Raw genomic sequence first — 24,358 nt, forward strand, 5'->3', positions numbered from 1 at the left:
TTAATTAGTTGATTCAGAAGATTAGGGTAATAGGTCGTTTAGAGAACCTTTTCTTGATATGCTAATTTATTGAGACAGGTTTTTTGGGTTATCAGGAGTTGTATGCCAAAATCATCAGTATTAAAACAATAAAAGACCTGACAAATTTCAGTTGGTGGATAATGAATCTATAATATATGAAAGTTTAATTGTAATCATTACATTATGGTAAATAATGAAATTTAACACTATATGCTAATTTTTTGAGAAGGACCTGTATTTACCTTCATTTGCGGTGAGGCGCCCTCTGCTGGTTGTTCCTAGATCATGGGAACTTTCCTAGAAAGCTCCCAGGCTCGAGTTCATATGAGGACAACCAGCAGAGGGCGCCTCTTATGAACTCGAGCCTGGGAGCTTTCTAGGAAAGCTAGTACGGTGACAAACGCAGCATGCTGCGATTTTCTACGGCCATAGAAAGCCGTATAATACGGATCAGTAAAATACGGCAGATAGGAGCAGGGGCATAGCGAATAATTGTGCCGTTTGTTTTGCGAGTTTTACGGACGTATTTTCTGCGCTCATACGTCCGTAAAACTCGCAAGTGTGATTGCGGCCTCAGGGTGGAGGGACTCTGAGGAACTGTCAGTTAGGTTGGATGGGGGAGATTGACTTTAGCTTACGAGTTTATGGCATTAATGGGATAATTATACAGCCACTTTCATCATGTCTAAGTTCTATTTAACAATGTTTGCCATTTGTGTTGTGCCATTTAGTTACAATTACTCTGAAGATAGAGATAGAAAACATTGGTATAAAGGCTATGCTTAAACTAACATTTTGACATTCTGTCTGTTCCTAAAAATGGAACAGAAAAGCAATCTGTTTATCAACCTAATCAAATAATGTGTTATACATATAAATAAAACAGATATTGAATATCGTGAAATTGTACTTCTCTGCTGATTGCTGTCCTTTTGTTTCAGTAGTTCTCTTCTGAGAAAGAAAACAATAACGAAAAAAAATAAATTAATCCACTATATATATTATATATATATAAAATTTGATTACACACATACATACTTATTCACACACATGCTTTACAAACATGCAAATTAATCTCACAAGAAAAAAAAAAGTAATTAGATTCATATGCATATTACTATGACCTATAGTGATGTCACAATATAGGTTTTAAAGAAAAAAATGGTCATTATAGGGGTATTCCCAGAATAGAAATTAATCCTTTATGCCCCATGTAATTCAGATTTCAATAGCAGTCCCATAGACAATGAATATATGTCCAAGTGTGCTCCATTACAAATGGGGCTCTGCAGTTTGTTGAAGGTCTGACTAGCAGCTGTAAATCATGCGGCTGTGGCAATGAAACAGGGACTTGTGTGTACTCAAAGCAAAATCCTTTTCTCAGAGCCAATCATTGGGGGACACAGGACCATGGGTGCTATGCTGCTGCCACTAGGAGGACACTAGGCAAATACACAAAAAAGTTAACTCCTCCTCCACAGTATACACCCTCTGCTAGCTCTCTCGTGAGCCAGTTCGGTGCCAAAGCAGTAGGAGCTCACAAACAGAATTGCAATATGCCAAAACCAACAAAGACTACAAGCCAACGGGCTAACAGGGTGGGTGCTGTGTTCCCCAATGATTGGCTCGGAGAAAAGGATTTTACGGTGAGTACACAAAAATCCCTGTTTCTCCTTCGCTTCATTGGGGGACACAGGACCATGGGACGTCCTAAAGCAGTCCCTGGTTGGGAAAACGTCACAACAGGTGAAACCTCACGCACCCAATACTTAAGGAACTAAGGCCTCTTTCACACTTCAGTTATTTGGCATCAGTCTAAAACCGCCATTTTCCTCAAATAACGGATCCGTCATTTTTTTTTGACGGATCCGTTATTTTCCCATAGACTTGCATTAGTGACGGATTGTGACGGATGGTCGTCCGTTCCATCCGCCATGCGACGGATCCGTCGAAATTTGGCGGACGTTTTCTGAAAATAGACGGACATTGGAACGTTTTTTGTCACCGCCGAAATGGCGGATCGCGACGAATGGCCGCCTATGGGCGACGGATCCGCCGCAACAGTTTTTTCGGCGGATCCGTCGCCCCAATCCGTTTTTTCAATTGCGCATGCTCCAAAAAGTAGATACTTCTCCCAGACAACCCCCAAGTAACGGATCCGTCAAAAAACGGATCCGTTAAAACCGTTTTCGCAACAATTGTGACGGATCCGTCAATCCGAAACTATGTCGGTAGTGACTGACGCCAAAAGACTGAAGTGTGAAAGAGGCCTTAGTGATTAAATGAAGCCTACAGATGCGAAACTGCTGATTGCAGAATCTGTCTACCGACGGCCGCATCTAGAGGAGGCTTGAACATGAATGTTGTAATGTTTAGTGAACGTGTGAAGACTGGACCAAGTCGCAGCCTTACACACTTGATGTGCGGATCCCGGGTGCCAAATTGCCCAGGAGGCCCCCACTGACCGATTGGAGTGTGCCTTAATCCCCACGGGGATAGGCTGGCCTTTTGACACGATAACCTTCTTGGATCGCTGAGCAAAGCCATCTGGCTATCGTGGCCCTCGAGGCAGGCAAACCCTTTCTGTGACCATCCGGAAACACAAAAAGGGCATCAGCCTTGCGAAAAGACGCCTTCCTGGAAATGTATTTTCTGAGAGCCCTCACCAAGTCCAGAGTGTGAAGGGCTTTCTCAGTACGATGGACTGGAGCCAGACAGAACGAGGGCAGGACAATGTCTTCATTCAGATGAAAAGCCGAGACGACTTTAGGCAAGAAGGACGGGGACGTCCTGAGCACCACCTTGTCCTTGGTGGAAAATCAAAAATGGAGGTTTGCACGACAAAGCTGCCAGTTCCGAGACCCGTCTGATGGATGTTATTGCCACCAGAAAGGCAACTTTCCATGAAAGGAAGGAGAGAGAAACATCCTGCAATGGCTTGAAGGGAGTCTCTTGTAAAGCACTGAGGACCAAGTTAAGGTCCCAAGTTCTAAAGGTATCTTGTACGGAGGGACAAGATGCATAACTCCCTGCATGAAGGTCTTAACCTGAGGCTTGGAAGCTATCCGACGCTGGAAAAGGACAGAGGGCTGAGACCTGGCCCTTGAGAGAGGCTAGCGCTAGGCCTGAATCCAGACCCACCTGGAGTAACTCCAGAATGGAGGGGATGGAAAACACCAATGGGGGAAAAACCCTTATCTTTACACCATGAGAAAAAAGTTTTCCAAATGCGATGGTATATACGCATGGAAACAGGCTTTCTAGCGTTGATCATGGTAGATGCCACTTGACGGGAGAACCCGGCCTGGGCTAGGATCCAGGATTCAATGGCCAGGACGTTAAACTCAGAACTTTCGAGTTCTGGTGGCAAATGGGTCCCTGGGAGAGAAGATCCAGAAGATCCAGCAACCTCCAGGGAACGTCGGCGACGAGATGCATTAGCTCCACGTACCAAGCTCGGAGTGGCCAGTCCAGAGCAACCAGGATCACCGGAACGCCTTCAAAATTGGCTCCATGGGAGTACTAGGGCATCTGAGCCGATGGATAATGGATCATGGGATCGGGCTACTAATGCCGGGACCTTGGCATTCAGCCTGGAGGCCATGAGGTCCACATCTGGAGTGCCGAAACGCTGGCAATTCCCATGAAAGACTTCCGGGTGAAGAGACCACTTTCCTGAGGCTATGCCCTGGCCGCTGAGGAAGTCCGCCGCCCAATTCTCTACTCCCAGAATATGAACTGAGGAAATGAGCGATTAATTTGCCTCGGCCCATTGAAGAATGTGCAAAACTTCGGTCATCGCTCTTCTGCTGCGCGTGCCTCTCTGGCGATTGATGTACGGCACAGCCGTGGCGTTGTCTGATTGGATCCAGAAGGGACGTCCCGCCAAGAGGTGATGGAAACGATGAAGAGCCAGCGATATCGCTCGGATCTCGAGGATGTTGATCAGAAAGTTGGCTTCCTGAGCAGACGTCCCTGAGCCGTGTGGTGACGAAAAATCGCGCCCCATCCGAGTAGACTGGCGTCGGTGGTCTCTACCAGCCAGTAAACTGGGAGGAAGGACCTTCCCTGATCTAAGGACGATGCTGCAGTCCACCACCTGAGAGATCGCCTGTTTCAGGGTGCCAGGCGAAAGCGGTGACCCAGGGAGGCTGGATTCTTGTCCCATGCTGAGATCAAAGCCTGCTGCAGGGGACGGAAGTGAAATTGGGCAAATGGCACTGCCTTGATAGATGCCACCATTTTCCCGAGAACCTGCATGGCGAACCGCAGGGAGTGAGAGCGTCCCAGAGATAGCAATTAAGCTCCCCGGATTAGAGAGGAAATCTTTTCCGGAGGGAGAATTACCAACCCTAGGGAAGTGTCCAAGATCATCCCCAAAAAGGGGACTCACTGGGACGGAACTGGAAACGATTTCTCCAAGTTCACCAGCTAACCTAGACGAGACAGAGTGTCGATGGTAACAGTGACGCTCTCTTCGCAAGCCCGAAAAGACGGATCTTTGGCGAGAAGATCGTCCACATATGGAAGAATCACCACGCCCTGGGAGTGTAGAATAGACATGACGGCTGCCATGACTTTTGTGAATACCCTGGGGGGGTAGCGAGCCCGAAGGGCAGAGCAGTGGATTGAAAATTATCATCTCCGACCGCAAATCGCAGAAATCTTTGACTTTCGAAGACTAGAATGTGAAGATATGCGTCTTTGATGTCGATTGACGCTAGGCATTCCCCTTTTTCCAAAGAAGCGACGACAAAGCGTAGGGATTCCATCCTGAAATGGCGCACTGAGAGGAATCTGTTCAACAACTTCAGGTCCAAAATGGGACGCATCGTTCTGTCCTTCTTGGGGACCACGAACAGGTTCGAGTAGAAGCCCTTGAACCGTTCTGTGGGAGGAGCCGGAATGATGACTGCGCTGTTGCGGAGGGCTTGTAAGACCTGGAATATGGGATTGCATGCGCCTTAGACTTTGGAAGACGAGACTGGAAGAAGTGGGTTGGAGGGGGGGGAAATGAATTCGATCCTGTATCCGGAAGACACAAGATCTCCGACCCACTGGTCGTGAATAACCGATAACCATACTTGGCGAAACAAAAGTAGACAGCCGCCTACCCTGCCTGTGTCCACCGGACACGGGCAGAAGTCATTGAGAATTTTCGGGAAGTGGCACTTCTGGACCTGGATCGGGGACATCTGTTTCTCCAGGAATTAGAAGGTCTGAAGGAAGGTTGCGACCCCCTGCCTCTGTGTAGGGGCGAGACGAGCTAGCTGGGGCGGCTCAGGAAGACCAGCCTCTGGTACCGCGAAAGGGTCGGAAGCGAACCTGGGATTGGTTCCGAAAGGGGCGAAAGGGCCTACACTGAAGGAGGAACTTGTTTTTTTCGCCGGTAGCATCTGAGATAATCTGATCGAGTTTATCTCCGAACAGGCGCCCATGCTGGTACGGCAGGGAAGTCAAGGATTTTTTCGAAGCGGAGTCTGCCCGCCATTCATGGAGCCACAATGCTCTCCTGATGGTCACGGCGTTAGCGGCCACAAGTGCGGCGCAATTAGCCACATCTAGGGAGGCATGAACTGCATAATCTCCTGCTTGAGCAATCTGATAGGCAAGATTGGACACTTCGGGAGGCAAGTTTTTGTCTCTATTGGATTTCACTATGGCCTCGGCCCAAGCTACCATAGCTCTAGCTACCCAAGTGGTGGCGAATGAAGTGAATAGAGTAGCTCCGGCGGCCTCGAAGACAGACCTGGCCAGGTTGTCAATCTGCCGATCCGTGGGATTTTTAATAGAAAATCCGTAAGTCAAAGACAGAAGAGTCTTTGAAGTGAGTCTTGATATGTGTGGATCTACCGCAGGGGACTCAGTCCATTCCTGCCTAAGAGTGGGTGCGAAAGGGTACCATGCTTCTAGGGGCTTTAGGCCCCTGAAGCGCTTATATTGGCGATTTCTATGCCTCTTGACAATGTCCGTGAACTCAAGATGATTTGCAAAAAACTTGTGAGGCCGTTTTGTTCATTTAAAGGTTAGTACAGGGTTCTTCGTCTAGCTTCAGAACCTGATTAACCGCCACGATGAGGGAATTAATGGACTCCTGGAACTCAGGGGAGTCCGGGTCTGGGGCCACATCGGACTCATATTCTAAGTCGTGTTCACTGTAAGCCCCTGGAGAAAGGGGATTGAGACACAGAGCTAGCAAATGAAGAGGCATCGGAGTTCCGTGAAGCGTCACGGATACATTTTCAAGAGGAATGTGTACCCTGCGTAGCCATACGGCCCCGACCTGACAACGAATCGGCTCAGCAACCCTCTACAGTGGTAAAGAGATGCCCTGGCTTGAGGAGAAATCGCAAAAGGATTCTAGGGCCTTTGCGAGAGAATAAATGGACTGTGTCAAAGAGGAAGCCCACTCAGGGAGGCTGGCACCACTGTGTTCAACCGTGGCAGCGGTCTCCTGAGAGCCTGAAGCTTCACAGTCCGTGCAATGAGGTTTAGGATGTTTCTGCGGTAGGGAAACATTGCATGAGGTGCATGAGGCATAGATCACCGTGTGCGTCTTTTACGTATTTCTATTAGCCTTTGATTGAGACATACTGCAAAAGGCTGATGAAAGCTTGCAGGGAGTCGGCGTGCACCTGCAGCAGTGTGTGTGTGGCTATCTTACCCAGGTCCTGCATGCCCCCAGAGAAGTGCCTGTGCGCGGATCCTGCAGCGGTAATGGCGTCCCCCACAAGCTTCGTCCGATGGGAGATTTGGTGCTTCTCGTGAGGTACTGTGCTCTGCTTTACAGCCGGCGCTGACACAGTCAGTGCGGGAAGCTGACAGCGGGGGACGTGACACACATCGGAATGTAAGTATGTACTGTTTTTTTTTTTTTTACTTTTACAATGGTAACCAGGGTAAATATCGGGTTACTAAGCGCGGCGGTGCACTTAGTAACCCGATGTTTACCCTGGTTACCCGGGGACTTCGGCATCGTTGAAGATAGTTTCAACGATGCCGAAGTCGTTCCCCTGATCGTTGGTCGCTGGAGAGAGCTGTCTGTGTGACAGCTCCCCAGCGACCACACAATGACTTACCAATGATCACAGCCAGGTCTTATCGCTGGTCGTGATCGTTGGTAAGTCGTTTAGTGTAACGGTACCTTTAGTGTCCTCCTAGTGGCAGCAACATAACACCCATGGTCCTGGGTCCCCCAATAAGGCGAAGGAGAAAGCTAAATCTCCGAGCAGTCAGAAATACTCGGAGATCACCCGAGCATGAGTATATTCGCTCATCAAGTTATCCACTATCTATTTTAGGGAATACACCTTCAAGTAAGCATTTGCCATACTTCAAATGGTGAATTAAATTTAAAAGTATGGAATTGTTTGAGCAAAATGATTATGCTTACTCTTGGCAAGCCTACACCAAAGTATCAATCTTAATACTATTAGAGGGCATGTTCATATGAGCTCCAAAATTGTAAAAATTGTCATTAAAAGGTAACCTGTCACATGAAAAAAAAAAACCACTATTAACCTGCAGATTAACCCCTTATCACCAGGTTATGACTGTTGTGAACCTGTCCGGTGTCAACACTTAGGCCGGCGTCACACTAGTGAGTTTTTACGGACGTATGAGAGGCGCAGAAAATACGGATTGCACACGGTACAATGATTCTCTATGGCCCAGCTCCTATCTGCCGTATTTTACGTATCCGTATTATACGGTCTTGTACGGCCGTAGAAAATCGCAGCATAACCTCGGATGAACTCGAGCGTGGGAATTTTTCTGAATATTTTCCCACGCTCGAGTTCATCTGAAGTTATGCTAGCAGGGGGCGCATCACCGCGAGTCTAGGTAGCTACGTTCCCCTGCTTTCCAATCATTCCCCAGATTTTACAGGCAAGGGCGGCTGCATTAGCAGGCTCCTGCTTGTAAAATTATTTAACCCCTTCAGATGGATTTACAGCGTGGGACAAGACTAAACGACGGACGGTATGGGATATTGTTGATTTTTTATTTTAACTTTGTTTCAGGTGACAAGGGTCTTCAATTGGATTGAGAGTATAATAAAATATTACAACACCCTGTGTCTTTATTTCATTAAAATACTTTTTCCATAATGTGTGTGTTTTATTAACCATTTCCTACTATTGGATTAATAATGGATAGGTTTCTTATTGACGCCCCTCCATTATTAACCTGGCTTAATGTCACCTTACAATAGCAAGGTGACATTAACCCTTTATTACCCCATATCCCACCGCTACTCGGGAGTGGGAAGAGAGAGGCTAAGTGCCAGAATAGGCGCATCTTCCAGATGTGCCTTTTCTGGGGTGGTTGGGGGCAGATGTTTTTAGCCAGGGGGGTCCAATAACCATGGTCCCTCTCTAGGCTATTAATATCTGCCCTAAGTCACTGGCTCTCCCACTCTGGCGGAGAAAATTGCGCAGGAGCCAACGCCTATTTTTTCCGTGATTTAACCCTTTATTTTAATAGCTAGAACCCCCAAATTTTACACACAGACACTTGGAACATTATTAGTGAGGAATATGTACAAAAATAAGGGATATGAAATGGTTTACTGTATGTAAACCATGTCTCATATCCTGTCGGGTTTAGGAAGGGGATAGCAAAAGCCGGCAATTGAATTACCGGCTTTTAAGCAATCTAGTGCTGTATTAAATATATATATATATATATATATATATAAATATGTCTCTGATATATATATATATATATATATATATATATATATATATATATGACTGTATATATGTTTTCATGAATATTTGAGCCCATGGATCCATTGTATGTCCGTTTTGCAAGCCTGCGAGAAAATATCACAGTACGGATGCCATACGGGTTACATACGGAGGTTTACATGCGCAAAATACGCTGACACAAACCTGCCTGCCTACGGATGACATACGGATCACTATTTTGGGAATATTTCTGCGTATAACGCATGTAAAATACGGACCGTATTTGCCTACACTGAGTGTGATGCCGGCCTTAGACCCGCGCTGTGGTGAGCAAATTAACTTTATTCCTCTCGGCAGCATTCCGGTTTTATTTCCTCTCAGCAGCAGGGGTCTATACACTGGGGTTGAGCAGGTTTAGAATGTTATCATCCTGCAGATTAAGCCCAAATCTGCTGGTTAATAGCATTTTCCCCAGGTAACAGGTTCCCTTTAAAATATTAAATATGAATCAAACGCTAAAGTTTTTTAATATTAAAAATTAATATTTAGCTATTGCTATAGGTTCAACACATTATGCATTTTGTTTGCTCCCTGTGAAGATCTGAGGTTGTGGGTTGCAATAGTCACCTAGGCAGGTTAACGATGCAACTATTTTTTATTCCTTATGTCCATGGTTTTACACTAACTCCAGGTATATAGCCAAAATACAATGTCCCCAGTCCACAAGATCCCCTCCCCAGGGGCAGGGGTCCCACTGCCCCCGTGCCTGGCGATACTCGCTATCTCCAAACTTTTGCTTGGCCCACAGATTTCGTATCTCCCGCCAGTATAGTCTGTAGTCACAGTCCACATTCCTCAAAATGATACGTAATATAACCAAAGTGTCAAGATCCTGTCAGCACCGAAGCACTGTCACGGCTGAACAGGGTGACTCACCCACACTACAGGAGGACCCAGGGTCAGATACCACAAGGAAAACTCAGACAGACGGGACCTGCACAGCGTGCTGAGTATGGTAGAGAACAGGAGGACCTGCGATCATGTGACCACAGGAGGTGGGGCTTAGCGTCCTGCTGCTGGAGATGAGTGTAAGTCTTTACAGGGAAACTGAAGTAAAGGAGAGGGGAACTCAGGTCGGACAGGCGGGGGTCATACACAGAGAGGGCGGCGCAGTACACAGGGGCAATCAGAAGAATAGTCAGGACGTAGCAATAGATCAGAAAAACCAGAACGGGCAATAGACAGTACAAAAACAGCAGGCAGAAATCACAACAGCGACAGAACCAGATCAGAAACCAAACAGACAGACTAGTACTTGCACAAAGCAGAGGCACACCAGGGTCAGACACACTCAGCCAATGGTCAGAGTATAAACGACAAGGACTGACCTCAGAGTGAGGCTATAAAAAGCCTCCCTGGACCCAGAAAGAGGCCATAAGAGTTAAGGTGACAAAGACCTTTCCGGTCGAAACGCGTAGCCACGTGTTGTCTTCATGGAGTCTTCATGGAGTTCATGATTTTTCATGTTTTTACATTTTCCCAATAAAGTTTGTTTATTTTATCTTTTGGAGCTGGAACATCGTGGGGTTTTTTTTTCCATTGGTTCGCATCATGTCAGGACTTGGTTCCGTGCTCTGCTGGATATGGTGAGCTGGCTTTTTTCCTTTTTTCTTTCCATAAGAGTTAACCCTGCAACTAACTGACCCGAGAGCACAGTAAACCATGACACAAAGCCCATGTATCCAGCAGCAACAGTTCCTGTTAAACGGAACCTGTCACCCCCAAAATCGAGGGTGAGGTAAGCCCACCAGCATCAGGGGCTTATCTACAGCATTCTGGAATGCTGTAGATAAGCCCCGATGTATCCTAAAAAATGAGAAAAAAAGATTATATTATACTCACCCAGGGGCGGTCCTGGGCCGGTCCGATGGTTGTCGCGGTCCGGTCCGGCACCTCCTATCTTCATCAGATGACGTCCTCTTCTGGTCTTCACGCTGCGGCTCCGGCGTACTTTGTCTGCCATGTTGAGGGCAGAGCAAAGTACTGCAGTGCGCAGGCGTCAGGCCTCTCTGACCTCTCTACGTCCATTCGTCCTATAGTCTTTAGTAACTGGTCAGCTCCTCACACTCCCATAGGAAACACTATATTACTAAAACATATAAGGTTGATTCTGCAAAGCAATTGAAATGGCATACAATGTTGTGCAACTTGGAGTTGCACAAAAATTTTGAAACTTTTGGCGTTACCGTGTAAGTTTCTCACAGTTCCACCAAAGTGGGTGGAAATGGACCACAATAGGGGAGTAACCCAATAATTCATCTAATTCATGAAGCGCAACAAAGAGGGGTCAGAAGATCACAACATCTGGTAACACAAAATCCTGCACCGTTTAAAACTGCTTTACCATATTATACAGTGCAGTTTTGTTTTCTTAGCTCTGTCATTGCAAGGTTAATCAGTTCAGTTGATCATCTGGAGCTCTCAATCCTAAATTGTCTCAGCTGTTCTGTGTTAACCACTCCCCTCTGGTATATATGCTCCCACTGGCACTTAGAAGTTGCCAGTGATAATTCTACTTCCTGGTTAGATGTTTGAGGAGAAATTCAGTATGTGGAGCACGCAGTTGGAGAGTTGTTCAGGAGATTTCTGCTTGGATTTCGTTTGCATGCTTATCCTCATCCTCTCTTATCTGGTTTCTCCTAGCTATCCCTCCCGTGTTCCACTGTTTTGTGAGTATATTTGTACGATTGTAGTTCTTTCATCCTTATCTGTCTACTCTTGTTTTTCTGGTTCGTATAATTCTATACACTTCAACCTCACGCCTCTCTGGGTGTTGGAGGAAATAGGCAAGGTTTAAGGTAGGAGCATAGCAAGGTACGTGACAATGGCATCTCCACCTTCTGGTGTAATCCGTTGTCATGCACAGTGTGGGAAGACTAAGTGCAACACGAAGGGATGAGGGGAAGGAAGCCAAAATGCTAGGGAATGGGGGAGTGGAGACCACTCATTGGATCTAATAGTACCCTACCTACCCTACCGTCCCTTTATTGGTTCCACACCAATCAGGAAACCTAAGCCCTGTATATCCCTAGAGCTAGGAGCTGAATAGGGAAAGGGGGGGGTGTGCAATGGTCCGTCCCCACTGCACACTAAAGACAAGGGAGAAACAAGGGAGGAGAAAGTTAACTTGAACAGACTCCAGAAAGGTAACACCAAACATCCTCCAAGAGGACCAGAGAGGAGGTAAGCAAACTGCTATTGCTCCAAGCCTTCACAATGGAAAATGTGAATATCACTGGCGGCTCCCTGAAGCACAGTCTATAAACACCTAGGTCCAGGTGTGTCAATTCGAGTCGGAGGGATGTTGCCACTGGGTCCAAAAGTCAGAAGGATTAAGAAGCCATCTGCTAGTTCGAGAATTCAGGTAGGCGCTCACTGTCCCTAGACACTACGCGACAGTTGTAGCATTCCTTACGCTACGTCAGGGATTGGAGTAAGATTTGTGGGAAGTTACATACCTAAGGAATCAGGAGTGTCAGGCTCAAACATGCTCCCTCATCAAGGTCTGCATGATTCATGGCCAAAAAAGTGTAGTTTCAACTCGGAACAGTCACCAGTTAGCATAATGACCGTTTAGTGAGCTTCTGTAACAGCTGGGTTTTCTGAAAGTGTTTCTCCCATAGGATTTCACTTTTATTTTATTCTGCTCAGCTTTGTACTATATATAATATATAGACATAATGAAGTATGCCTGATTTACATTTATGTGTATTGTAAGTCCTCATAAACCACATCACAGGAAACTCATTGAGAGAAACCAATTTTTTGACAGTTTGAAGTGCAAACGATTGTTGATTCCCGGAAAGTCCGTAATTCCCTCCAGCACCTCATTCATTTTTAGAGGTTACGCACCGGAAATTAGATCTTGGGGCCCTGCTGTGGTTAACGCCAATCGTCTGGTCAGGGCCTTCCATCGCAGGCTTTCTGGGAAACATGGGGGGTCTGGTGGCCCCACTAGAAGAGGGGATGCTATCACAATTCCTCCTCCTCCGCAGTGAGTGATTGCTCTGCTGTTTTATGGAAATTGTCCTGCTGAGCTGCCTGTGTTTTGATTGACAGCTTGGCTGTCCAATCCTGTGATGTGCTTGCTGAGCTGTCAGTGCCTTGATTGACTGCTCAGCTGTCCAATCTGTGACTGGGAGGTGCGACACTTTCTCCAGGTGTTCAGTGTTCTGTTGATTGCCCAGCAACTTACCTGAGATGTCTGCACCTGATCCCTGGTAGACGTAGTTTGTGCTTCCTGGTGAGTGTTAGCCTGATTCTGTCACTCTGAGTTCTGATCTTCTGCTGCCTGACCCTTTGGACTGTGTTTTATTATTATTTTTATTATTATTATTTATATGGCACCATTGATTCCATGGTACTGTACATGAGACGGGGTTACATACAAATTACAGATATCACTTACAGTAAGCAAACTAACAATTACAGACTGATACAGAGGGGTGACGACCCTGCCCTTGCGGGCTTACATTCTACAGGATGGTGGGGATGGAGACAATAGGTTGAGGGTTGTAGGAGCTCCGGTGTTGGTGAGGCGGTAGCTTCGGTAGTGGTGTAGAGTCAGCAGGGTCAGTGCAGGCTGTAGGCTTTCCTGAAGAGGTGGGTTTTCAGGTTCCGTCTGAAGGATCCGAAAGTGGTTGATAGTCGGATATGTTGGGGCAAAGAATTCCAGAGGATGGGAGATATTCTGGAGAAGTCTAGGAGGCGGTTAGGTGAGGAGCGGAGTGTGGAGGAGAGAAGGAGGTCTTGGGAGGACCGGAGATTACGTGAGGGAAGATATCGGGAGATTATTTCATTGATATATGGAGGAGACAGGTTATGGATGGCTTTGAAGGTCAGTGTTAGTAATTTGAACTTGATACGCTGAGGGAATGGGAGCCAGTGAAGAGACTTGAAGAGGGGGGGAAGCAGAAGAGTAGCGCGGATAGAGATGAATTAGTTGGGCAGCAGAGTTAAGGATGGACTGGAGAGGTGAAAGGGTGTTAGCAGGGAGGCCACAGAAAAGGATGTTGCAGTAGTCAAGGCGGGAGATGATGAGGGCATGCACAAGCATTTTAGTAGATTGACTGTTGAGGAAAGAACGATTTTGGAGATATTTTTGAACTGGAGGCGACAGGAGGTGGAAAGAGCTTGGATGTGCGGTTTGAAGGACAAGGCAGAGTCAAGGGTTACTCCGAGGCAGCGTACTTCCGGTACGGGGGAAAGCGTGATGTCGTTAATTGCAATAGATAAGTCAGGTATGGAAGATCTATGAGAAGGAGGAAAGATAATGAGTTCAGATTTGTCCACACTGAGTTTGAGGAAGTGAAAGGAGAAGGAGAATATGGCTGATAGACACTCCGGGATTCTGGACAGCAGAGAGGTGACGTCTGGGCCAGAAAGGTAGATCTGAGTGTCATCAGCATAAAGGTGGTACTGGAATCCATGGAACTTTGAGTTGTCCCAGGCCAAGTGTATAGATTGAGAAGAGTAGGGGTCCTAGAACAGAGCCTTGGGGGACTCCAACAGAGAGAGGGTGGGATGAGGAGGTAGCATGGGAGTGGGAGACGCTGAATGTGCAGTTGGAAAGGTATGAAGAGATCCAGGATAGGACGAGGTCTTTGATGCCAAAGGAGAAGATCTGTAGTAGGAGGCAGTGGTCAACTGTGTCAAAAGCAGAGGACAGGTCTAGAAGGAGTAGAGTATTGTCGGTTACCTTTGGCTGTAAGTAGGTCATTAGTGATTTTGGTCAGGGCTGTCTCAGTTGAGTGATGGGGTGGAAACCAGATTGTAGATTGTCAAAGAGCAAGTTAGATGAGAAGTGGGAGGAAAGTTCAGCGTGGACGTGCTGCCCCAAGATTTTGGAAGCAGCGATATTGGGTGATAGCTGGACATAGCTGTTGGATCGAGGGTTGGCCTTTTAAGGATAGGCGTGATTGTGGCATGTTTGAAAGCAGAAGGGAAGGTGCCAGAAGTTAGTGATAGGTTGAAGAGGTGGGTTAGGGATGGGATAAGTGTGGTGAGGTTGGGGAGGAGGTGGGATGGGAAGGGGTCAAGCGCACAGGTGGTGAGGTGCGACTTGGAGAGTAGACAATTAAGCCCCCCTTCAGTGATCTTGGAGAGGGAGGTTATGGGGTTTGGGAATTGGTCTGGTATACAAAAGGGGTTGTGGTGGTTGAACAATGAAGACTTGCCTTGTTTGGTCGATCTTATTTCTAAAGTGTGTGTGGTAAAGTCCTCAGCAGAGATAAGGAAGGTTGGAGGGGGCAGTGGGGGGCGTAGGAGGGAGTTAACGGTTTTGAATAACTGTTTGGGGTTGTAGGATAGAGAAGATAGGGTTGTGAAGTAGGCCTGTTTAGCAGAGGTGAGAGCAGATTTAAAAGCGAGTGTGGCCTGCTTGAATGCAGTGAAGTCGTCTTGCGAATGTGTTTTCTTCCAACGCCGCACTGCAACCCTGGACAGTTGCCGGAGCTTTTTAGTGGTGTTATTGTGCCAGGGTTGTCTATTGATACGTCACACTCTGCCATGAACGAGAGGGGCAACCGTGTCAATAGCTGATGCGAGAGTGGCATTGTAGAAAGCAGTGGCACTGTCTGTGTCATGGAGTGAGGATATGGATGCCAGTGGTAGGATAGAGTCAGAGAGCATGTGGGAGTCTAGGTGTGCAAGGTTTCTGTGGGGGTGCGCATGTTGCTGGAAATGGGTGACCGGTGAGGACAGGGAAGAGAAAGTGAGAAGATGGTGGACGGACAGAGGGAGAGGGGAGGTGGTGAAGATAGAGAGCAGAGACGGGTGAAGACTAGGTCTAGGGTATGTCCGTCTGTGTGGGTGGCTGCGGAAGACCACTGAGCAAGTCCAAAAGATGAAGTAAGGGTCAGAAGTTTGGAGGCTGTTGACTGAAGGGTATCAGTGGGGATGTTGTAGTCACCCATGATGATGGTGGGAATGTCAATAGAGAGAAAGTTAAGAAGCCAGGTGGAGAATTGCTCAATAAAGGCAGTGGCCGAGCCCGGAGGTCGGTATATGACGGCTACTTGGAGGTTGGAGGTAGAATAGATGGGGACAGAGTGGACTTCAAAAGAGGGGAGGATAAGGGGATAAGGGAGGGTAGAGGTGGGATTAGGTTAAAGGTGCAGTTTGAAGAAAGGAGAAGACCCGCCCACATGTCTGTTGCCAGGGCGAGGGGTGTGGGTGAAGTGGAGGCCGCCGTAACACAGCGCAGCAGGAGAGGCGGTGTCAGTGGATGTTAGCCATGTTTCTGTGAGGCCGAGGAAGGCAAGATTGTGAGAGAGAAAAAGGTCATGAATCACATGAAGCTTATTGCAGATTGAGCGGGCATTCCAGAGTGCTCCAGAGAGAGGGAGCAGGGGGGTGGGCGTCAGGGGCACGGGTTTTATGTTGGAAAGATTGCGGTAGTTCGTATTAGATGGAGCGTTAGGAGGGGTAGTATTGGGAGGTATGAGCTGTGGGGGTCCAGGGTTGGGAGATATGTCGCCAGCAGTGAGGACAAGCAGAGAAAGGGAGAGCAGGCGACTTGTTTTATGTTTTATTAGGACAGATTTGAGGTTGAGGAGCAGGTCAGCAGAGGAGGACAGGTGGTGAGGTAAGAGTGCAGTGGAGATGATTATTTGGTTAGCAGGTGCTGGGGTTTGTGGATATATCGAAGGAGAGAGAGGATTAGTGGAGCTAACACTGTAAGGGCATATGACTATCCTTTTGTCTTGTCCTTTGACTTTTGATCCGCCATCTCATTATTGACCCTGGACTGTGACCTGACTTACGCCTTTGTCTTTTCCCTTGGTTATCTACGTACTCTCTTGGTATTGAACCCGCGACTGACTCTTCTGCCTCACAGTCCATCCGTGAGTAGTGACTAGAATCACAGTCCCCTTCTGGCTCAACCAGTAAACATGGGAGTTTCAAACAGGTCTCAGTCTTGCCCTGACTTGATGGGTAGCGGCAAGAGTGAATTTCGGAAGTGAGCTGTGGAAGCTGTTAACTGGCAAGTGGGACAGGACTTGCAATACCCTTCTAGGTGTCATCCGTCCCAACACAATCTCCACATGACTAGTTCTTTCACCTCCCGTGCTGACGCAGTTCCAGCAGTGTCGGCCCTTGCGGTCCAGGGGCTGTGATGCGGTTGCATGACACGTGGTGCCCTGCACCCAATCAGCACTGCCGTCACTGTCCCCACCTTTGTAAAATTGAACATGAAGAAGAAGTGAGAGATCAGGTGCAGCCCGGACTTCCTTTGCATTTTCAATTCTTACAAAGATGGAGACAAGAGACGCCAGTGCTGATTGGGTGTCGGGTACCACGTGTCATGCAACTGCACAAGAGCCGCAGGACCGCGAGGGCCAACACCACTGGAACTGGAGAGGTGAGTATAAGATTTGTTTTATATTTTAGGCACCAAACATTTAAATTGAGATGGGGTTATCCTAGTAGTGAAAATCCTTTAAAGGCTCCAGACCCGAGACTTGGATGACAGTGTGTGCAGAGTCATTATGTTAACATTTCAGAGTGATCCCTTTATTTGGGTGTACTTGGTAGGAACTTCTTGCCATTGGGTGGTAAAGGTAGAGAAACAGCTGTAATAAAATGAACACTCATCTATGTGGTTAAATGGAGACAAATTAACCTTTTACAGTCTGATCATTGCCATCAGCGCCTACTCAATTGTTGACTTACAAAGCAAAAATGAAAGCAGACGGTAAAGAGCAATTTGACCTTTCATTAGCATACATCTGCATCAATGGGTAAACAGGATAAAGCACAGAATACTAAAGGTACCTTCACACTCAGCGACGCTGCAGCGATACCGACAACGATGTCGATCGCTGCAGCGTCGTTGTTTGGTCGCTGGAGAGCTGTCACACAGACAGCTCCCCAGCGACCAACGATGACGGTAACCAGGGTAAACATCGGGTTACTAAGCGCAGGGCCGCGCTTAGTAACCCGATGTTTACCCTGGTTACCATCGTAAAAGTAAAAAAAACAAACACTACATACTTACCTTCCGTTGTTTGTCCTCTGCGCTGTGCTTTCCTGCACTGACTGTGAGCACAGCGGCCGGAAAGCAGAGCGGTGACGTCACCACTGTGCTTTCCGGCTGGCCGGCGCTCACAGCCAGTACAGAGAAGCACAGCGCAGAGGACAAACAACGGAAGGTAAGTATGTAGTGTTTGTTTTTTTTACTTTTACGATGGTAACCAGGGTAAACATCGGGTTACTAAGCGCGGCCCTGCGCTTAGTAACCCGATATTTACCCTGGTTACCAGTGAAGACATCGCTGAATCGGCGTCACACACGCCGATTCAGTGATGTCTGCAAGGAGGTCCAGCAATGAAATAAAGTGCTGTACTTTCTGCTCCGACCAACAATGTCACAGCAGGATCCTGATCGCTGCTATGTGTCAAACTGAACGATATCGCTAGCCAGGACGCTGCAACGTCACGGATCGCTAGCGATATCGTTCAGTGTGACGGTACCTTAACGGAGGCTTTTTGCATTAAAAAAGCATACTGTACCATTTGGAGTTTGGTTTTCTGGCTGGATTGTGTTCGTGGCATTTTAGGGGCAATAGTCTTCCTATATTTAAAAAAAAAGAAAAGAAACATTCAGAATAAATAACCCTAATGTTCAATAAATAATGAAAGTTAACAAATCTGCATTGTTCGCACATCACAACAAGCCATAGCATATTCTTATTAATGAAAAAAATACTTAGAAAACATACCTGCTGGATGGAGGATTTAGCAAGTTGACTGTTGCAGCAGACATCTGAAAGAAAAGCGCATACCCTTAATTTCTGTATCCAGCCCCTCCCCCACCCACCCACAAAAAAAAGCTAAACAGTGTTTGGCAAAAATTAGGAGAATGACTACAGATAATGTAGATGTCATCTGCAGTCCTATGTAACACCACTAATAACACAGTGACAGAATTTAGACCTGCAGATGACATCCATTACATTATCTGTACTCAGTTTTTACTGCATTTTCTGTCATTTTACATAGGACTCCAGGTGACATCTATATTATCTGTACCATGAACACCACAGATAACAGTGGCAACCGAGTACAGATAATGCAGTAGATGTCACCTGCAGTCCTATGTAACACCACAGATAACAGTGGCAACCGAGTACAGATAATGCAGTAGATGTCACCTGCAGTCCTATGTAACACCACAGATAACAGTGGCAACCGAGTACAGATAATGCAGTAGATGTCACCTGCAGTCCTATGTAACACCACAGATATCAGTGATAACTGGATGGGGGGTGTAGGATCAGGGGCCAGTCCAGCCTGGATGCAGCACAGAGGTAATGACAGCAGGTCACCCTGCCACAGATCAGGCAGTGATTAATGCCTGTGCTCTCGGCGCCATGCTCGCTCGGTGCTGTGTGTGGATGAGAACTCTGACCCTGCACCGAGCAGTGCGGAGCCGGGATCACAGTCCTCCGCTTCTGTGCCGCCATTCCTGGCTCAGCAGAGGCCGGACAGGGAGCGGCGGCTGGCAGTGACTGGCTGGGGAGGAACACCTGCCGCCTGCGAGCATGGCAGCCTGCACTGAGGGCAGCGGGACCTGGGCAGCCGCGTGACTCGGAGCACAGGCCATCAATACAGAATGCAGGGCAAAAAGCCTCCCCTGCAGCCCGCCACACCGTGCTCCCGACTGTGCACCGTCATAACGGTGTGAGCCTACCACGCCGACCGGGGACAGCTCCTCACCCTGTGCCAGCTCCTCACCCTGTGCCGTCTTCTCTCAGAGTGTCCCTGGCAGCGTGTGCTGGGCGTGGTGGCCGGCTGCACTGGAAGCTTCTGGGCGGGAGTTCTCAGGAGCGGCGCCACTAGCTGCTACACTTGTTGCAATGTGGAGTGCTCCAGACTAGAAGATCCCACAAACAAGCGCTGAGCTGCATCTCAGCTATCTCCCCATCCATCATCCATCTCTTCATACTGATGTACAGCTATCTCCCCATCCATCATCCATCTCTTCATACTGATGTACAGCTATCTCCCCATCCATCATCCATCTCTTCATACTGATGTACAGCTATCTCCCCATCCATCATCCATCTCTTCATACTGATGTACAGCTATCTCCCCATCCATCATCCATCTCTTCATACTGATGTACAGCTATCTCCCCATCCATCATCCATCTCTTCATACTGATGTACAGCTATCTCCCCATCCATCATCCATCTCTTCATACTGATGTACAGCTATCTCCCCATCCATCATCCATCTCTTCATACTGATGTACAGCTATCTCCCCATCCATCATCCATCTCTTCATACTGATGTACAGCTATCTCCCCATCCATCATCCATCCAGAGCTTAGTATTGATGTGTAGCTATCTCCCCATCCATCATCCATCTCTTCATACTGATGTACAGCTATCTCCCCATCCATCATCCATCTCTTAGTATTGATGTGTAGCTATCTCCCCATCCATCATCCATCCAGAGCTTAGTACTGATGTGTAGCTATCTCCCCATCCATCATCCATCCAGAGCTTAGTACTGATGTGTAGCTATCTCCCCATCCATCATCCATCCAGAGCTTAGTACTGATGTGTAGCTATCTCCCCATCCATCATCCATCCAGAGCTTAGTATTGATGTGTAGCTATCTCCCCATCCATCATCCATCTCTTCATACTGATGTACAGCTATCTTACCATCTATCATTGGTGATGGGCGAGCAGAGGTGTAGCTAGGGTTTTGGTTCAGGTAACCTTGATTACAACTCCGTGACGCACCCTAATACTGGAGGAGAAACTCAGCAGATGACAGCGATGTTACTGAAGATAATCTCTGTATAACGACCAATATGGATATTACCGCCATATGGTCAGTGGTAGATACCAGCCCTAGAGAACATATAACAGATCACTGCACAGTTACAGATAATGACTTACCGCTGACGTCCTTTCTGATGGAGTCGTTCATTTTTCTCGTCTTTTCCATCTGGCCCAGACCAATATGACTTCTTTCACCCAGGACTCTGCTGCAGAGAATACAACAAAGACACGTTTCACGCCTCATATTCCAGCCCCATCACCATCTATTCCCAACCTGCACAAACTCCTCATCCTGCTGGTACCCCAATACTGAGCCGCTGCTGCCGTATGTGTCCCTATTACTGCCCCTGATACCCCAATACTGAGCCGCTGCTGCCGTATGTGTCCTTATTACTGCCCCTGATACCCCAATACTGAGCCGCTGCTGCCATATGTGTCCCTATTACTGCCCCTGATACCCCAATACTGAGCCGCTGCTGCCATATGTGTCCCTATTACTGCCCCTGATACCCCAATACTGACCCGCTGCTGCCATATGTGTCCCTATTACTACACCTGATACCCCAATACTGAGCCACTGCTGCCGTATGTGTCCTTATTACTGCGCCTGATACCCCAATACTGAGCTGCTGCTGCTGTATGTGTCCCTATTACTGCTCCTGATACCCCACTACTGAGCCGCTGCTGCCGTATGTGTCCCTATTACTGCCCCTGATACCCCAATACTGAGCCGCTGCTGCCGTATGTGTCCTTATTACTGCCCCTGATACCCCAATACTGAGCCGCTGCTGCTGTATGTGTCCCTATTACTGCTCCTGATACCCCAATACTGAGCCGCTGCTGCCGTATTTGTCCCTATTACTGCCCCTGATACCCCAATACTGAGCCGCTGCTGCCGTATGTCCTTATTACTGCCCCTGATACCCCAATACTGAGCCGCTGCTGCTGTATGTGTCCCTATTACTGCTCCTGATACCCCAATACTGAGCCACTGCTGCCATATGTGTCCCTATTACTGCCCCTGATACCCCAATACTGAGCCGCTGCTGCTGTATGTGTCCCTATTACTGCACATGATATCCCAATACTGAGCCGCTGCTGGCGTATGTGTCCCTATTACTGCACATGATATCCCAATACTGAGCCGCTGCTGCCGTATGTGTCCCTATTGCTACACCTGATACCCCAATACTGAGCCACTGCTGCCGTGTGTCCCTATTACTGCACATGATATCCCAATACTGAGCCGCTGCTGCCGTATGTGTCCTTATTACTGCACCTGATACCCCAATACTGAGCCGCTGCTGCCGTATGTGTCCCTATTACTGCACATGATATCCCAATACTGAGCCGCTGCTGCCATGTGTCCCTATTACTGCACATGATATCCCAATACTGAGCCGCTGCTGCCGTATGTGTCCCTATTACTGCACCTGATACCCCAATACTGAGCCGCTGCTGCCGTATGTGTCCCTATTACTGCCCCTGATACCCCAATACTGAGCCGCTGCTGCCCTATGTGTCCCTATTACTCAACCTGATACCCCAATACTGAGCCGCTGCTGCCGTATGTGTCCCTATTACTGCCCCTGATACCCCAATAAGCACTTCCGAGTTCGGGCCGGGGAGGCAGGAGATTCGGCGCCAGATTTAAATCTGCAGCGCTGGCATCGGCCGGTGTGTATGTGAGTATGGCTTCACCGGCCGACGAGACGCACCTTGCTGTAACAGAGCGCTCTCCTAGTAAGGAGAAAAGCGCCAGGAGCAGCACTAAAGATGGTGGTCGACAGGAGCGATCTTCCACCAAACAAAGAGATCCCTCAAAGAATCCGCCTCCAGATCCGGTACCTGTCAGCTTCTCTGGGTGAGTTTAAAGAATCCTCTACCTATATGCTGATATATGTTCCTCCTGTGTCCCCTTCCTTTAGACTAGGAAAAAGACATACAAATCCAAGCACAAGGAGTGTGCTTTATGTACGCAGCCCCTACCGGATTCTTATATGAAAAGGTTATGCTCGGATTGCATCATGCTAACCTTACGTCAGGAAAATATAATGACTCCATCTGACGTCAGAGCCATAATTCGGGAAGAGATGCAGGGGTTGGCGCATGCAAGTAGCACCAGTTCCCGCCAACCTAGCAAGTCCCCATCTCCAGCAAGCCCAGAGTCAGAGGTGGTACATAAGTCCTCAGACGAATCAGAATCTCGGCCGAGTTCATCCGAAGATGAAGGGGGGCTGTGTCTGCCTAACAGCAGTGTAGACAACTTAGTGAAAGCGGTCAGAAGCACGATGGGGTGCCCAGACAAGAAGGGAAGAAAATCAGCTCAGGACATCATGTTAGGACAAAAGAAACGTAGATCCTTCCCCGTAGTTACCACTGTTAAAGATTTAATTAAAAAGGAGTGGGATAGGCAGAGCACAAGAGGATTCCTACCATCATCCTCTAAAAGACGCCATCCCTTCAGTGATGAGGAGCTGAATTCTTGGTCAAAGGTGCCAAAAGTTGATGCAGCAGTAGCCTCAACTTCCAGGCAATCGGTCTTGCCAGTCGAGGATTCGGGGATGCTAACTGACCCATTGGACCGAAAAGCAGAGGCCTTGCTTAAAAAATCATGGGAGGCCAATACTGGGGCATTCAGGACAGCCATCTCTGCTACCTGTACGGCGAGATCGCTGCTAGTGTGGATGGAACAACTGGAGGAGCAGATTAGAGGTAGAACTTTGAAAGAGTCAATTCTACCGAAAATCACTCTAATAAAGGAGGCTGTAGCGTTCCTGGCGGACGCCTCTGTGGATTCGCTACGCCTAGCAGGCAGGTCAGCCGGTCTAGTGAATACAGCCCGGCGAGCACTCTGGTTGAAGAACTGGAAAGGGGACGCACAAGCAAAAGCAAAACTTTGTGCGATCAACCGCCAGGGTGAGTTCCTTTTTGGAAAAACGCTGGATGAGCTCTTAAATAAAGCAGGAGAGCGAAAGAAAGGCTTCCCTAATCAATATCTTCCATCTTACAGGAGAGCCTTCAGAAGACGCTCCTTTACCAGGAACAAACCGTTTGAGCAAAGGGAGCGTTGGGAAACAAAGGATCTTAAACAAAGAGGCGCTCTGTTTAGTGGATCCTATAACACAAAACGTGGCAAGTACCCCTAACCTTGAAGTGGGCGGCAGACTAAAAAAATTTTCTTTCTAAATGGGAACAGATAACATCTAGCCGTTGGATTCTGGACATTGTTAGAGATGGATTGAAATTTGAGTTTATTAGAATCCCTTGGGATTCTTTTTTAGTAACATCACCAAAGGGACGGGAACAACAAGAGCCTCTAGAGTTAGAGATCCTATCTCTTCTATCTAAAAAAGTGTTGGTGGAGGTTCCCCAGGATCAAAAAGGAAAGGGGTTCTACTCCCCTTTGTTTTTGATCAAGAAACCAGATGGTTCATTCAGAACCATCATAAATCTCAAAAAATGTAATTCCTTTTTGCGTAACCATACTTTCAAAATGGAATCTATTAGTTCTGCCATCAAGCTTTTGTTCCCTAGGTGTGTCATGGCCGGGATAGACCTAAAAGATGCCTACTATCATCTTCCCATACATGCCGAACACCAGCAGTACCTAAGGGTAGCAGTCATCCTGGCAGGACAGGTTTGTCACTTTCAGTATGTAGCAATGCCCTTTGGGCTTTCTATGGATCCCCGCATCTTTACAAAGGTGATTCTAGAAGTGATGGCTCATTTACGCCAGCAGGACACTCTGATAATACCCTACCTGGATGATTTTCTTGTAATAGGAAAT

General features: G+C 47.6%; 1 protein-coding gene across 1 annotated transcript in view; it reads right to left on the reverse strand.

The window, feature by feature from the left end:
- The window catches only part of LOC138643344 (synaptonemal complex protein 2-like), a 188,590-nt gene extending 169,354 nt beyond the window's left edge, over positions 1-19,236 (reverse strand). Inside the window, exons 1-4 of the mRNA XM_069732268.1 lie at positions 19,099-19,236; positions 18,493-18,536; positions 18,284-18,344; positions 932-972 (exon numbers count right to left, since the gene is read on the reverse strand). Of these exons, the coding sequence (XP_069588369.1) occupies positions 932-972; positions 18,284-18,344; positions 18,493-18,536; positions 19,099-19,236 (284 nt within the window). The remainder of the gene's footprint in view (positions 1-931; positions 973-18,283; positions 18,345-18,492; positions 18,537-19,098) is intronic.
- Positions 19,237-24,358: the final 5,122 nt, after the last annotated feature.

The sequence above is a fragment of the Ranitomeya imitator genome, chromosome 6 (assembly GCF_032444005.1).
Source record: "Ranitomeya imitator isolate aRanImi1 chromosome 6, aRanImi1.pri, whole genome shotgun sequence".
Lineage (NCBI taxonomy): Eukaryota > Metazoa > Chordata > Amphibia > Anura > Dendrobatidae > Ranitomeya > Ranitomeya imitator.